Source organism: Megascapheus bottae, chromosome 14 (genome assembly GCF_031878675.1).
Source record: "Megascapheus bottae isolate mThoBot1 chromosome 14, mThoBot2.hap1, whole genome shotgun sequence".
NCBI classification, from domain to species: Eukaryota; Metazoa; Chordata; class Mammalia; order Rodentia; family Geomyidae; genus Megascapheus; species Megascapheus bottae.
In genome coordinates this window covers 47,856,516-47,871,756 of record NC_143522.1, presented here as the reverse complement: position 1 = coordinate 47,871,756, position 15,241 = coordinate 47,856,516, and the positions used below count along the sequence as shown (strand labels likewise).

The 15,241-nt window shown below is 37.9% G+C and overlaps 1 protein-coding gene across 9 annotated transcripts in view; it reads right to left on the bottom strand.

The window, feature by feature from the left end:
• Ralgapa1 (Ral GTPase activating protein catalytic subunit alpha 1) overlaps nucleotides 1-15,241 on the bottom strand; it is a 199,072-nt gene that overhangs the window by 152,807 nt on the left and 31,024 nt on the right. For all 9 annotated transcript variants that reach the window (XM_090345148.1, XM_090345156.1, XM_090345154.1 and 6 more), the window contains 2 exons: nucleotides 12,146-12,354; nucleotides 9,334-9,573 (listed from right to left, as the gene is read on the bottom strand). In XM_090345148.1, coding sequence (XP_090201274.1) covers nucleotides 9,334-9,573; nucleotides 12,146-12,354 — 449 coding nt within the window. The remainder of the gene's footprint in view (nucleotides 1-9,333; nucleotides 9,574-12,145; nucleotides 12,355-15,241) is intronic.

Sequence of the window (15,241 nt, the reverse complement as noted above, 5' to 3'; positions counted from 1 at the left end):
GTACTCCCACTCAGGAGGCTGAGATCTCAAGATGGAGGTGCAAAGCTTGCCAGGGCAGAAAAGACTGTGAGACTCTTTTTCTGTTTACAATTTTAAAAGATATAATTTATTTCAAAATTGAAACAAAAAAATGAAATACAAGTTAACTGAAACAAAGAAAAATGAGCTACAAGTTTATTCAACTGTTAAAAGAGTTCCAACCTGGTGAGCATGAAGCACTGAATTAAAAAATCTAAAGTGTGGGCTGGGAGTTTGGCCTAGTGGTTAAAGTGCTTGCCTAGCATGCATAAAGACCGGGGTTCGATTCCTCAGTACCACATACATAGAAAAAAAGCTGGAAGTGGTGCTGTGGCTCAAGTGGTAGAGCTCTAGCCTTGAGAAAGTCCAAGGACAGTGCTCGGACACTGAGCTGAAGCCCAGGACTGGCAAAAAAAAAAATTAAAAAAAGAGAAAAAAAAATCTAAAGTGTATACATACATAAAAAATATATAAACAAAATTAGATTTTTTCCTTCAATTGTGTTAGAATACAATAATCAATTTGGTAGCAGAATATTCAATTTTTGAAGATAATAAATATCCACTTAAGGAATCAAAACTGTTAAGTGCTATTTTATAGGTCTTTGGCACTACCATTCATTCATTCATTATGAGACTCTAATCTCCAATAAACTACTCAGAAAAAAATAAGAAGTGATTCTGAAGTTCAAGTACTGAAGTACTAGCCTTGAGAAAATGAATCTCAGGAATAGTACTTAGGCCCTAAGTTCAAGCCCAAGACCAGAAAAACAACCGCCACACAAAAATTAAACAAAGACATTGTATTTTATTATAAATACTAAAGTTCTAAGTGCTAAGAATTTAGCTTATTTTCCAAAATTAATATGAAAACTGTACTTTTCACTCAATTTTGCTATAAACTTTCAACTCTAAAGCATAAAGTAAGATAGGTTAAAAAAAAAAAGTTATCTTGGGCCAGGAATGTGGCCTAGTAGTAGAGTGCTTGCCTAGCATGCACGGAGCCCTGGGTTTGATGCCTTGGTTACTACATACACAGAAAAGGCCAGAAGTGGTACTGTGGCTCAAGTGGTAGAGTACTAGTCTTGAGAAAGCTCAAAGACAGTACCCAGGACAATACCTAGGCCTTGAGTTCAGGCCCTAGGACTGGCAAAAATTAAAATTAAAAAAAAATAGTTATCTTCTGACCTAAAACATTTATCACTGAACAAATCAGCAGACTATTAGCAAGTACCTTGATGAACTTCTTTACACATCAGAGTACAAAAGGTTTCTTACCCCTAGGCTGGCTTTCTTTCTTTTCTTTTCTTCCTTTTTGTGGGTCATGGGGCTTAAGTACTGCTCCTGAGCTCTTCAGCTCAAGGCTATCACCCCACCCCTTGAGCCACAGCCCCACTTCCCATATTCTAGTGATTAAGTGGAGGTTAGAGTCTCTCAGTCTTTAGTATCCAGGCTGGCTTTGAACCGCAATCCTCAGATCTCAGCCTCCTGAGTAGCTAGGATTACAGGCGTTGAGCTACCTCGACCAGCTCCCTTAGGCTTTCTTTAACCAGGGTTTATTCTTGGAGATTTAAAAATATTATTTTATTGACACATTAAATATAAATCTGAAGGAGACTAGAACCAAAGTGACTGTGCAATAAGCAAGGAAGAACTCAGAATAGCTCAAGAAATAATCAGGAAAAAGACTGGAGACATTATTTCCTAACTTTACACACACACACACACACACACACACACACACCAATGAAGCTATACAGTAACTAAAACAATATGGCACTATTATCACATGCATATATACCAACAAACAGAAAAGAAGTCAAAAATCTACTCATCTACAGTCAACATCTTCAATGAAAGCATGAAGAAAGGATAATCCTCTTCAACAAATACCAACAGGAAAACAAAAATCAAATCAAAATACATTGAAAACTAATATAAGATCTGAAACTGCATAATTACTGGAAGACAGCCTAAGAAAGATTGTTCCTGGTTGGGAGCTTGGCCTAATGGTAGAGAGCTTGCCTAGCATGCATTGAAAGCCCAGGCTCGATTCCTCAGCACCACATACATAGAAAAAAAAGCCAGAAGTGGTGCTGAGGCTCACGTGGTACTTTCTCAAGGCTAGAGCTCTACAAGAACAGTGCTCAGGCCCTGAGCTCAAGTCCGGGACTGGCCAAAAAAAAAAAAAAAAAAAAGACTGTTCCTTAGCCGGGCCTATAATCCTAACTACTCTACTCAGGAGGCTGAGTTCTGAGGACTGCAGTTCAAAGCCAACCTGAAGTCTATGAAACTCTATCTCCAATTAACCACCAGAAAACCAGAAGTGGTGCTGTAGCTCAAAAGATAGAGCAGCAGCTGAAAAGCTCAGGAACTACGCCCAGGCCCAGAGTTCAAGTCACATGACCGACAAAGAAGCAAAAAACAAAAACAAAAACTGTTCCTAGATAGTGAAGTAGACTATGATTCTTTGTGGATATGACACCAATAGTGCAAGGAACAAAAGTAAAAATAGACAAGTAGGATTACATTACACTAAAAAGCCTTAACATAGGCCAGGAGTTTAGCCTAGTGGTAGAGTGCTTGCCTAGCATGCACGAAGACCAGGGTTCGATTCCTTAGTACCACATACATAGAAGAAAGCTGGCAGTGGCACTGTGGCTCAAGTGGTAGAGTACTAGCCTTGAGAAAAGTCCAAGGACAGTGTTCAGGCCCTGAGTTCAAGCCTCATGACTGGCAAAATAAAACAAAACAAAGCCTTAACATAAAGCAAACAGGGCTGGGAGTCTGGCCTAGAGTGCTTTCCTAGCATACACGAAGCCCTAGATTCAATTCTCAATACCGCATATATAGAAAAAGCCAGAAGCAGTGCTGTGGCTCAAGTGGTAGAGCGCTAGCTTTGAGAAAGCTCAAGGACAGTGCCCGGAACCTGAGTTCAAGCCCCAGGGCTGGCACAAAAAAAAAAAAAAGGCAAACATAATGTAAAAAAATAAATAATAGAAAGTCTTATGAAATGAAAGTATTAGTGAACCATGTATTTGGTAAGGGTTAATATAAAAAATGCCCAAGTATATCAAATAACAGCAAAAATCAAATAACTCAGTTTTAAACATGGAAAAGAATTTCAACAGGCCTTTCTCAATACACAGAACAGATACACAGGCAACAGTTCTTGGGAAAAAAATGCTCATTTAACCAGTCTTATCACCACAAACCTGTTAGCATAGCTATTTTAGACAGAGATGGATGGAAGGATGGATGAGTAGATGGTTGGATGGATTTTGTTGATGAAACCCTTACTGATGGCAAAACTATAAATTGGTACAGTCATTATGTAAAACAGTATGAAAGTTCCTCAGAAACTTAATAATGGAACTACCATATGATACAACAATCTGCTCTGTGGGTATATTTCTAAAGGTAATGAAATCAGTACCTCAAAGAGATGTCTATATACCCACATTCACTGTGGCATATTATTCACAACAGTTAAGATGTAGGAATAATTAAATGTCCATTAAAAAAAAATCCCAAGTAGCTAGGATTATAGACTCTGGACACCAAACCTGTCTCCCCCTTACCTTAAATTTATTTCTATCTTCTATAATACATTTTGAATGATTTCTCTGGTTTTTCATACATCACAATTCATAAAAGCAGAAAACACCAGCTGGAGAACCATAACTCCATTCTGCTCATGCAGGAGGAAATCTCTCTTTGGGCTCTGAAAACACAGTTCTGTCCAACACAAGTGAGCTAATAGTGAAATGCTGCTCGTATGAATTTTCCTGTTATTGCACTAGGCATTTCTGACTTTTACTCAGAAAGATATTTCTCTAAAGAAGTTAACTCCTTAGGGAAAAAGAAACTGACCACATAAAGTACAACTGAAATATGAAAGCTCAAATGGTTACCTTAGGTTACCTTTTCCCCCTAGTCCTAGAGCTTGAATTCAGGGTCTGGGTACTGTCCTTGGGCTTTCTTAAGGCCAGTGCTCTATCACTTGAGCCTCAGCACCACTTCTGGCTTTTTTGATATATGTGATACTGAGGAATTGAACCAGGGCTTCATGTACCCTAGGCAGGCACTCTACCACTAGGCTATGCTCTCAGCCACTTAGGTACTGTTAATCTGTGATCAGAGAGAAAATGCTGTGGTTTTGATGATAGAAATTGGAAATCTAAAAGCAATATTAAAGACTTAGCAAAAAACTAGATGGCAATGGATGCATTCCAGGCCCGTTTCAAGTCTTTATCTAAAAAAACCTCAAATACACAATAAATAAAAGTAAATAAAAAATAATTTCATGAAAAATAAGTCTCAAGGGGTAGGGCAGTAGCCTTGAGCTGAAGAGTTCAGGGATAATACCCAGGCCCAGAGTTCAAGTCTCATGACCAACAAAAAAAATCAGACATACATTAGGGACGGGAGATTGGCCTAGTGGTACTTGCCAAGCATGCACAAGACCCGGGTTTGATTCCTCAGTATATACATAGAAAAAGGCAAAATTGGTGCTTTGGCTCACGTGGTAGAGCTCTAGCCTTGAGAAAGCCCAAGGACTGTGCTCAAGCCATGAGTTCAAGGCCCAGGACTGGCCAAAAAAAAAAAGAAAAAGAAAAAATAGTGTCACTCAGAACTTGGTCTCCTCACAGAGACCAGGGAAGTCAGCAATTGTAAGCATGCCCAGATTTGTTAACAACTTAACTTTTGGTAATTATGATTGTGAAAGAATAAGACTTAAACCCAGACACATACAAGATTCTGACAGAATCTTGGGGGAAAAAATATCTTAGGGAAGATATTTTGATCTTTTCAGTCTATATATTTTTCTGTGTTTTAGAGGAATACTAATTGGATAAAAGAAAAAGAACAACAACCCTCCACAATATCAAACAATATACTTTTAAAAATCTTATTTTAGTATTAATACTAGAGCTTAATTTTAGGGTTTCAAGCTCTGGCACATCTTTCTTAACCCATGTCTTCAGTCTGGCAAGCCTTTTGCTAGATTTTTAGAGATGGAGTCTTGCCCAAACTGGCTCCAAACTGGTGCTTCAGGTCCCAACTGAGTAGTTAAAATTTCAGAAGTGAGCCACTGGTATCTGGGTCCCGCCACCCCCCATTCCCCCTGCCTTTTTTTTCTTTATTTATTGTGGATAGAAGCCAGGTAGACATGTGCCATATCAAGAAGGCACTTGACAACTGAATAACATCCCGAGCCCTTGTGTGGTATACTTTGGTTGATGAGATGTGATTTCACTTTGTACCTCAGACTGACTTTGAACCTGCTATGCAGTGAGAGCTAGCCTCCAGAGTGCTAGTGCTAGGATTACGGGCATGGATCACCACACCTGTCAAATTCTTTCCAAGGACACAAAATACTGATGAGAACTGCCTATGTACTTAGGTAGAACATGTTTTAAATAATTTAGCATTCTATAAACTAGTTTTTTTCTTTTTTTGTGCATCATGAGGCTTGAACTCTGGGCTTGCACACTATTCCTGAGCTCTTCAGCTCAAGGCTACTGCCCTACCCCTTTAGTCACAGCCCCACTTCCCATTTTCTAATGCTTAATTGGAGATAAGAGTCTCATGATCTTTAGTGCTGGGGCTGGCTTTGAACCTCAATTGTCAGATCTCAGCCTCCTCAGTAGCTAGGATTACAGGCATGAGCCACTGCGCCCAGCTTAGACTACATTTTCTAAGCAAAATAAAATTACATGAAAAAAAAATTTTTGAGGAAAAAAAAGCCAGGGGCCCAAAGAAGAGGTAATTTTTGGAAGATACACATTTCCTAATAACTCATGTAGGTCAGGTTTATCGTTAAAAGGACTGAGTAATTACAAAAATGCTACACATAGCTGGGCACCAATGGCTCATGCTATAATCTGAGCTACCCAAGAGACTGAGATGTAAGGATCACTGTTTGAAGCAAACTCTAGCAGATAAATCTGGAAAGACTCTTATGTCAAATTAACAAACAGCAAAAAGCCATAGGTGGCTTTCTGGAGTATGGCTCCAGATCTGAAGATCACTGAAGCAAGCCTAAGCAGATACGTCTGAAAGACATTCCTATCAAATCAACAATTAACCAGCAAAAAGCCAGAACTGGCTTTTTAAGATGTGGCTCAAGTGATAGAATGTCAGTCTTGAGTAAAAAAATAAAAACCAAGTGAGAGCATGAGCCTAGTACCAGAAGGAAGGAAGGAAGGAAAGAAGGAAGGAAGGAAGGAAGGAAGGAAGGAAGGAAGGAAGGAAGGAAGGAAGGAAGGGAAGGAAGAAGGGAAGGAGAGAAAAAAAGAGGAAGAAAGAGAGAAAGAGAGAGGGAGGGAGGGAGGGAGAGAGAGAGAGAGAGAGAGAGAGAGAGAGAGAGAGAGAGAGAGAGAAAGAGAGAAAGAAAGAGAAAGAGAGAAAGAAAAGAGAAAAAGAAAAGAGAAAAAGAAAAGAGAAAAAGAGTGCCAGGAGTTTGGCCTAGTGGTAGAGTGCTTGCCTAGCATGCATGAAGACTAGGTTCGATTCCTCGGTACCAGATACATAGAAAAAAGCCGGAAGTGGTGCTGAGGCTCAAGTGGTAGAGCTCTAGCCTTGAGAAAGTCCAAGGACAGTGCTCAGGCCCTGAGCTCAAACTCAGGCAGGCAAAAATAAATAAATAAATAAATAAAATGCTATTTTGAACATAGACTCAATGGTTTCCCTCATTTGTAATAATTAGTACAAACCCTGGACTCTCCCAGCAGAGGATTGCAATAGCTCAAAACCTAGATACATAAGACCATATAGGATGAGGCTAAATGAAAGGACCTCCAAGATATGGAAACAAGAGCTATATAATGAGTAAATGTTGTTTGTAATGTACTGTTATTTCTCATCTCTTTTGTTGTCCCATGGTTATTTTTTCATATTGTTACAGTATCTTACCTTGTAATCTGGTATATTGTATATACGTTTATTTGTTTATTTGAAATAGGGAAGGGGGAAAACAAGATGAGGAGAGGAGGTGGGGAGAGGGAAATGGGGACAAAAACATGAGAAGAGGTATCAATGTCTGTGAAGTAATAATGTTCCTTCTAACTGGCGAATATAACTGTAACCCCTCTATTAATTACAATAAAAAAAGAAAGACAAAAAATGCTAACATGAGGAAAAATTAAGACTAATAATTAACTAGGAAAAGAACTATACCATCAAGAAAAGAAAGGAAAAAAAAAGAAAAATATATACATAAATCAGCCAAAAGCCCATTCTTTATATAAGTCAACAATAAATTTCCTGGCAAAAATTACCTAAGAGAACTAAAAGTAAGACAATGGACAAGTAAGTACCAATGGAAATAAAAGCAAGAACAGGAATGAAATGTTACAGATTTTTTTTTTTTTTTTGTGGGTCATGGGGCTTGAACTGGGCCTGGGAGTTGTTCCTGAGCTCTTCAGCTCACGGCTACTGCCTTACTCCTTGAGCCATACCCCCACTTCCCATTTTCTACTAATTAATTGGAGATAAGAGATCCAAGGTCTTTAGTGGCCAGGCTGGCTTTGAACCATGATCCTCTGACCTTTGTCTCCTTCAGTAGGTAGGATTACAGGTGTGAGTCACCGCACATGGCATGAAATGTTTCTTACAGTAAAGATTAATAAAAGAGGCGCCAGCCACTGGTGGCTCATGCATATAATCCTAGCTACTCAAGAGGATGAGATCTGAGAACAGTAGTTCAAAGCCAGTCCAGGAAAGACATTTCATGAGGGGCGGGAGTTTGGCCTAGTGGCAGAGTGCTTGCCTAGCTTGCAAGAAGACCCAGGTTCGATTCCTCGGTACCACATACATAGCAAAAAGCCGGAAGTGGTGCTAAGGCTCAAGTGGTAGAGCTCTAGCTTTGAGAAAGTCCAAGGACAGTGCTCAAGCCCTGAGCCCAAGCCCAGGACTGGCAAAAAAAAAAAAAAAAAAAAAAAAAGACATTTCATGAAACTTTTATCTCCAATTAACCATTAGAAAAAAAAAAAAATGGAAGTGGAGCTGTGGCTCAAAGTGGTAGAGCACTAGCCTTCAGCAAAACAGCTCAGGGATAATGTCCAGGCCCCCAAGTTCAAGCCCCATGACAAAAAAAAAGTATGCAATAAAAATTTGCATCAGTAACTTAAAAAAAAAGTAACACATTCCTAGAAAAATAAACATATTCAAATTAGTTTAAAACTTAACACTTAAAGAATTATTCAAGTTTTAAAGATTTTTTGACAACTAGCCAGGCATAGGGTATAATTCTTATAATCTAATCAGTTAGAAGACTGTTCCTATTTTTTTTATGCTTGAAAAGAAATAGTAGATATGATTGTGCATGCCTGTAGTCACGGCATATGACTGGCTACATAGTCAGGTTAACATAAACCGAGGAAATGACATGAGACCCAGATGAGATGACAGATGTTCTATGGGAACATTTGGGGACTGTGCACTTTGGAATTTCTAGTTAAATTTATGTGCTATAGCTATTTTCCTCTTTTTATTTTTCTCCCCAAAATACCTCCTAGCAACTTTAATTTCAAAATGTTTTAATATTGAGGCAATATTTATAAAATAACTTTTAATAATGTAAAAAATAACTTTACTATAAAATGAGAAGAAAAGTTTCCATTTATAAGGTGAATAATTAAAATTGATTCTGACAGGTAGCTCACATCTATAATCACAGCTACTCAGGAAGCTGAGATGTGAGCACTAAAGTTTGAAGCCAGTCTTGGTAAAGAAGTCCACAACAATCTCTCTAATTAACCAGAAATGAAGATGTAGCTCAAATGGTAGAGCACCAGCCATGAGTAAAAAAGCTAAATGAGAGAAAGAAAGAAAGAAAGAAAGAAAGAAAGAAAGAGAAAAAGACAAGTACACTATGCATCAATGAAATTATTACCATGAAATTCCTCTACACAATTTAATGCCTGTTAATTTTAAAGAGAAAAAAGAAATTATGAAGAATTCAATTTTCTTTTTTTTTTTTGTGCCAGTCCTGGGGCGGAGATTAGGGCCTGAACACTGTCCTTGGGTTTTCTCAAGGTTAGAGTTCTACCACTTCAGCCACAGCACCACTTCTGGCTTTTTCTATTTATGTGGTACTGAGAAATCGAACCCGGGTCTTCATGCATGCCAGGGAAGCACTCTTACCACTAAGCCAAACTCCTGGCCCAAGAATTCAATTTTCTTTGGCAGTGTTGGGGTTTGAAGTCAGTGCATTGTACTGTTAAGCTAGTTGGATACTAAAAAGCCCATACTTCCAGTATTAAAAGCCCAAGTCTTCATTACAAGTTAAAAATAATGAGAAGCATTTTACCTGGCGAAATATCTCTGTGACAAAGTTTACATTGCTTCTTTTGGAAGAAAAAACTTTTCGGACTATTTCAATGTCTGTGAGATGCTCTTCATCAATACTACAAAGACTTGATGAGCTGGGTTCTCGCTCCGTGAGAGTGCTCGTGTTTGAATGAGATTGTTCTGGTTCTGTACTTCTGTCTGCCTTATCAGCATTATCACTTTTGTTTTCTTCTCTGGATACCAAACTAGCAGCTGCTCTCTAAAATTAAAACACAAAAGAAAGAATATTATAATCATTTAATTGAGTATTTTTAACCAAATATTGGCTAGAACTAAAGCATACTACAGTTAAATAAAACTTTAAATAGTTTTAAGTTATGATTCTTCCTAAATAACTGACATGCAAATAATGTTTAAATGATACAATGAAAATTTAAAAAGTCAAGAAAACTAATCAACTATAATTAAATATAGAAAATTCAACAAGATACTCAGGGTAAATGAAAAAGCTTCCAACATGGAAGTAGCTCAACTCCCTAAAAATAAATAACTTACAAGCAAACAACACTGAAATATTTAGCTAAGAATGATATTTTAAAATTTTCTGAGCCAGGGGCATTTGGCTTACACCTGTAATCCTAGCTATTCAGAAGGTTGAGATCTGAGGATCATAGTTCAAAGCCAGCCTAGGCAGGAAAGACTAGGAGATTTTTATGTCTAACCATCAAAAAAAAAAAAAAAGACAAAACAACCCACAAGTAGAGCTGTGGCTCAAGTAGTAAAATGCTAACCTTTAGCAAAAGAGCTCAGTGACAACATACACATCCTGAGTGAAAGCCCCAGGACTGCACAAAAAAACTGAAGCAAACAAAAAAACAGAAGTAGGTAATTAATGTCAATAAAGTTGAAATCAAACTAAAAGAAAATCTTAGCAAAGAAAAAACCTTTTATTCTAGTTAAAAATTTTTACTGTCATTGAGATCAAACCTTACCATAGCTAAACAGGCAGTGATAAGTGAATGACTACCATCATGTAGTAGGTTTCTCACTACTTTGTTGTATGGCAATACCTTCTGGCGCAATATTCAATGTTTGGTCTCAGTTTCATCATCCATAAAATAAGGAAGTTTAAATAAATGATTTTAAATTAATAATCACAATAAACTATAACATTAGGATTAGGAAATACTGTTTCACTGCTCACATTTAATAATTTTATGTAGAGTTTGAAATAGTTTTACAAGAAGCATACAACATGATCTGCCACACTGACAGAGAAACAAAAGTCACATTTCTGAATTCTAGTGAACAAAACACTTCCAATCTCCATCTTAATTTTGGAAGATTTAAGCAGTTCCTTAAAAAGACATGATTAAAGATTTTCAAACTTAGTAATAAGTTTTTAAAACTTGAAGGGTTGGGTACATAACCCAAGTATAACAGCACTTAAAGTTGAATTCAAACACCAAAAGAAATCTGAGGAAAAGTACTGTTATTTACATAAAATTTACAATGAGGAGAAACAAACCAGGAAAAAAGTTTGAAGGACGTGATACAAAAGTACTATGTAAGGGCTAGGAGAGTGGCCTAATGGTAGTGTTCGTCTCACAAGCACTGAGCCCTGGGTTAGATTCCTCAGTACCACATACACAGAAAAAGCTGCAAGTGACACTATGGCTCACGTGGCAGAGCACTAGCCTTGAGTAAAAAGTGTCCAAGGACAATGCTCAGGCCCACTGTTCAAGCCCCAAGGCTGGCAAAAAAAAAAAAAAGGCTATATAAAAATTCTAGTAACAATTAAAATATTTTAAGTAACTTTTCTTTTTGTCAGTCTTGAGGTTTGAACAAAGGGTTTTTCAAGACTAAAGCGCTACGACTTGAGCCACAGCACCACTTCTGGCTTTTTCTATGTATGTGGTACTGAGGAATTGAACCCGGGTCTTCATGCATGCTTTTAAGCACTCTACCATTTGGCTAAACTCTCAGCCCTTTTAAGTAACTTTTATAAGAGCACATTGTTATAATTATTTGATCTCATTATTTATGATTGCCATTTATTTGATTTTATTATAGTTATTGTCACTAATCTTAGTCACTAACCTGAAAGTACAGTTGCTAATCTCTTGCTATTAAACTATTTTAATTTATAAATTAAACCTTATAGCATGTATGTATACACACACATATGAAAAACACAGAAATATAGCAGGATGATAGTAATTGATGCCTATAATCCTTGCTACTCAGGAGTCAGATTTTAGGATCATAGTTGGAAGACAGCCCAGGCAGGAAAGTTCCTGAGATTCTTATCCCCAATTAGCCATCAGAAAACTGGAAGTAGAGCTGTGCCTCAAAGTGGTAGAACACTAAAAATGCTCAGTGATGGCACCCAGGCCCTGAGTTCAAGCCTTATGACCAACCAGGAAAAAAATTATACATACACACACATATATATAGATATATTTAAAATATATCCATATATATACACACACACATATATATATGGTAAATATAAAGTATAAGGTCAATATTTTCCATAGTTTTAATAACTCTGGGGGAGTTTTGATTTTATCTTACAAGGATAAAAAGGTATTACAACTAAAATCCATAAATAAGTTTGAATCTAAGAGTGATACATCTGAAGTTCTATTTCCTCCAAGTTTTATTTTCTATTAAGAAAATTACTTCTATAATTATTAAAATGTGAATTTATAACTATACAAAACATTACAGCTGATTTAGGTAGACAGCATATTTAAAACAAGTAATCAGTAAACTGAATCTCTGGAGCCATTTCAATCTTGAACATTCTTGCCTCAATTGTGTATTACCTGAATATTCTTTGGCAAGACTTCACCTTCCATCCCCGGAATATGAGGTCCCATATGAGGTTTGGGTTCCAGCCAGAAAGAAACAAGCCAACGAATTACAATAACTCGTGCTTTAATGAAAGGTTCCTTTGTACAATAGATTGCCTCATTGGTTTCAGCATCCTTCTTTATCATGACATAATGTGGCTTGGGTCTTATCTGTGGAATATCTATGCAAAATGAGAAGAAAAAACACAAATAAAATTGTATTTTTCCTAGGTGTATTTTTTAAACATTTGAGGAAACACTAAAATACTACATTGGTTCCCAAAGTGGCTTTAGTAAAAAAAAAAAAAAAAAAAAATACACTTCATTAAATGTTGCCATTAAACATCGATTTACCAGCATTATCAAAAGTTCAATTAACTGGACATGATATTATATGTTTATAATCCCAAAATTTGGAAAAATGGGCAAAAGGATCAGAGAAGAGGCCACTCACACTATACACTGAGAGCCTATGTCAAAAACAAACAAACAAACAAAAAAAAAAAAAGAAACAGTTCAAGCTGGCCAAGGTGACTCACACCTGTAATCATAATTACTCAGGAAAAAGTTGGGAGGATCAAGGTTCAAGGCCAGCTCACATAAAACTTTGCGACAACTCCATCTCAAACAATAGCTGAGAGTATGGTAGTATTCATTTGACATCCCTGCTATGCAGGAAGCCTAAAACAGAAAGATTTCAGGAATAATCAGGAGACCATATCCCAAAAAATAATGGAAGTAAAAATGCCTTGGCCCTGGTATAAATAATAGAACACCTGCTTACAAAATTGAGAAGCCCTGAGTTCAATCCCAAGTTACTTGATTAAAAAAAAAAGTCAGGGCTGGGACTTTGGCCTAGTGGTGGAGTGCTTGCCTAGCATGCACAAAGACCCGGGTTGATTCTTCAGTACCGCATACACACAGAAAAAGCCAGAAGTGGTGCTGTGGCTCAAGTGGCAGAGCTCTAGCCTTGAGGAAAAAGCCCAAGGATAGTGGTCAGGCCTTGAGTTCAGACCCCAGGACTGGCAAAAAAAAAAAAAAGAAGAGGAGGAGGAGGAGGAGGAGGAGGAGGAAGAAGAAGAAGAAGAAGAAGAAGAAGAAGAAGAAGATGATTCCAACATATATGCTGGCAAAACTACAAAATACTAGGTAAGAATACTAAATATACAATAATGTTATTAATATAGAATTTGACTAATGCTAAATGACTTTTTGAAGGACAAAAACAAGCTATAAGTTAGATGACAATAGCTTAGGCATGTAAATCCTATCTTCTTTTCTTTTTTTGGTCTGTCATGGGGCTTGAACTCTGAGCCTGGGCATTGCCCCTGAACTCTTCAGCTCAAGGCTACCGCCCTAGCCCTGGAACCATAGCCCCACTTCCCATTTTCTTTCTTTCTTTCTTTCTTTCTTGGCTAGTCCTGGGGCTTGAACTCAGAGTCTGGGCCTGACTGTCCTTGGACACTTTTTGCTCAAGGCTAGTACTCTGCCACTTGAGCCACAGCGCCACTTCCAGCTTTTTCTGTGTATGTGGCACCAAGGAATCGATCTTGGGCACTCTACCACTAAGCTATGCTCCAGGCCCCTCACTTCCTGCTTTCTAGTCATTAATTGAAGATAAGAATCTCACATTGTTTAGTGGGCTAGCTTTGAACCTTGATCCTCAGATTTCAGCCTCCTGAGTAGTTAGGATTACAGGCCTGAGCCACCACTCTCAGCATAAATCCTAACTTCTTAGAAGCTGAGATAGGGAGAATGATAAAGGTTCAAAAGGCCAGCCCAGGCCAAAAAATAAAAAGAAAAGAAAGGTAAGAACTCTTCCTAACCAAAAGCTGAATTTAGTCGAATATGCTTATTATACTAGTTTCATGGGAAACATAACCAGAAGGACCATAATTCAGGTTCACACACAAGCAGGTAGTGAACTGCAATCTCAGAATTAATTAATTAGTGGTCTTAGTAGCTCACACATATAGTCCTTGCTACTTAGGAGGTTAAGACCACAAACAGTATTTCAACACATCCTTGGCAGAAAAGTTTCCAAGACTCAGCTCCAATTAACCAGCAAAATATAAGACTACAGGCATGGCTCAAATTGTAAAGTGTCAGTTATAAGTAAGAAAGCTCAAATTGTAAAGTGTCAGTTATAAGTAAGAAAGCTAAGGAAACCTGAGCACCTGTTGCTCACTATAATCCTAGTTCACCTGTAATCCTAGCTAGGATCTAGGATCAAGGTTTGAAGACAACCCAGGAAAGAAAATCTGTGAGGCTTTTTAATCTCCACTAAACTACCAAAAAAAGGAAATGGAACTGTGGCTCAAGTGGTAGAGCTCTAGCTTTGAGCCAAAGAGGGGAAGAACAGTGACCAGGCTCTGAATTGAAGCCCAGGATCAGCACAAAAAAAGAAAGTTGTGTGAGAATATAAGGTCCTAAGTTCAAACTCTAGTATCAGCACAAAACAACAATATAGTCTCATGCCAGAGGTTAGATCTAATCTGACCTAGGAGGCTAAGTGCTAAGAAAGGCTGCATAGTGGTGCTGTGGCTCAAGTGGTAGAGCGATAGCTTTGAGGTGAAGAGCTCAAGGACAACCAACGCCCAAGCCCGGAATTCAAGCCCTACAACCCACCAAAAAAAAAAAAAAAAAAAAAAACCTGACACAGAGCTGAACTGGGCATCGTAGGCCCTGATTTAAAATCACTTGCAAAAAAAAAAAGCCGGGAGTTTGGCCTAGTGGTTAAAGTGCTTGCCTAGCATGCATGAAGACCCGGGTTCGATTCCTTGGTACCACATACATAGAAAAAAGCTAGAAGCAGTGCTGAGGCTCAAGTGGTAGAGCTCTAGCCTTGAGAAAGTCCAAGGACAGTGCTCAGGCCCTGAGCTCAAGCCCAGGACTGGCAAAAAAAAAAAAAAAAAAAAGGATGCTTAGGGCCAGTAGAGTGCTTGCTTAGCATGCAAAAACCTGGGTTTGATTCCTTGGTACCACATACATAGAAGTAGCCAGGTACAGTGACTCACACCTGTAATCTTAGCTACTTAGGAGGCTGAGATCTGAGCATCAAGGTTCAAA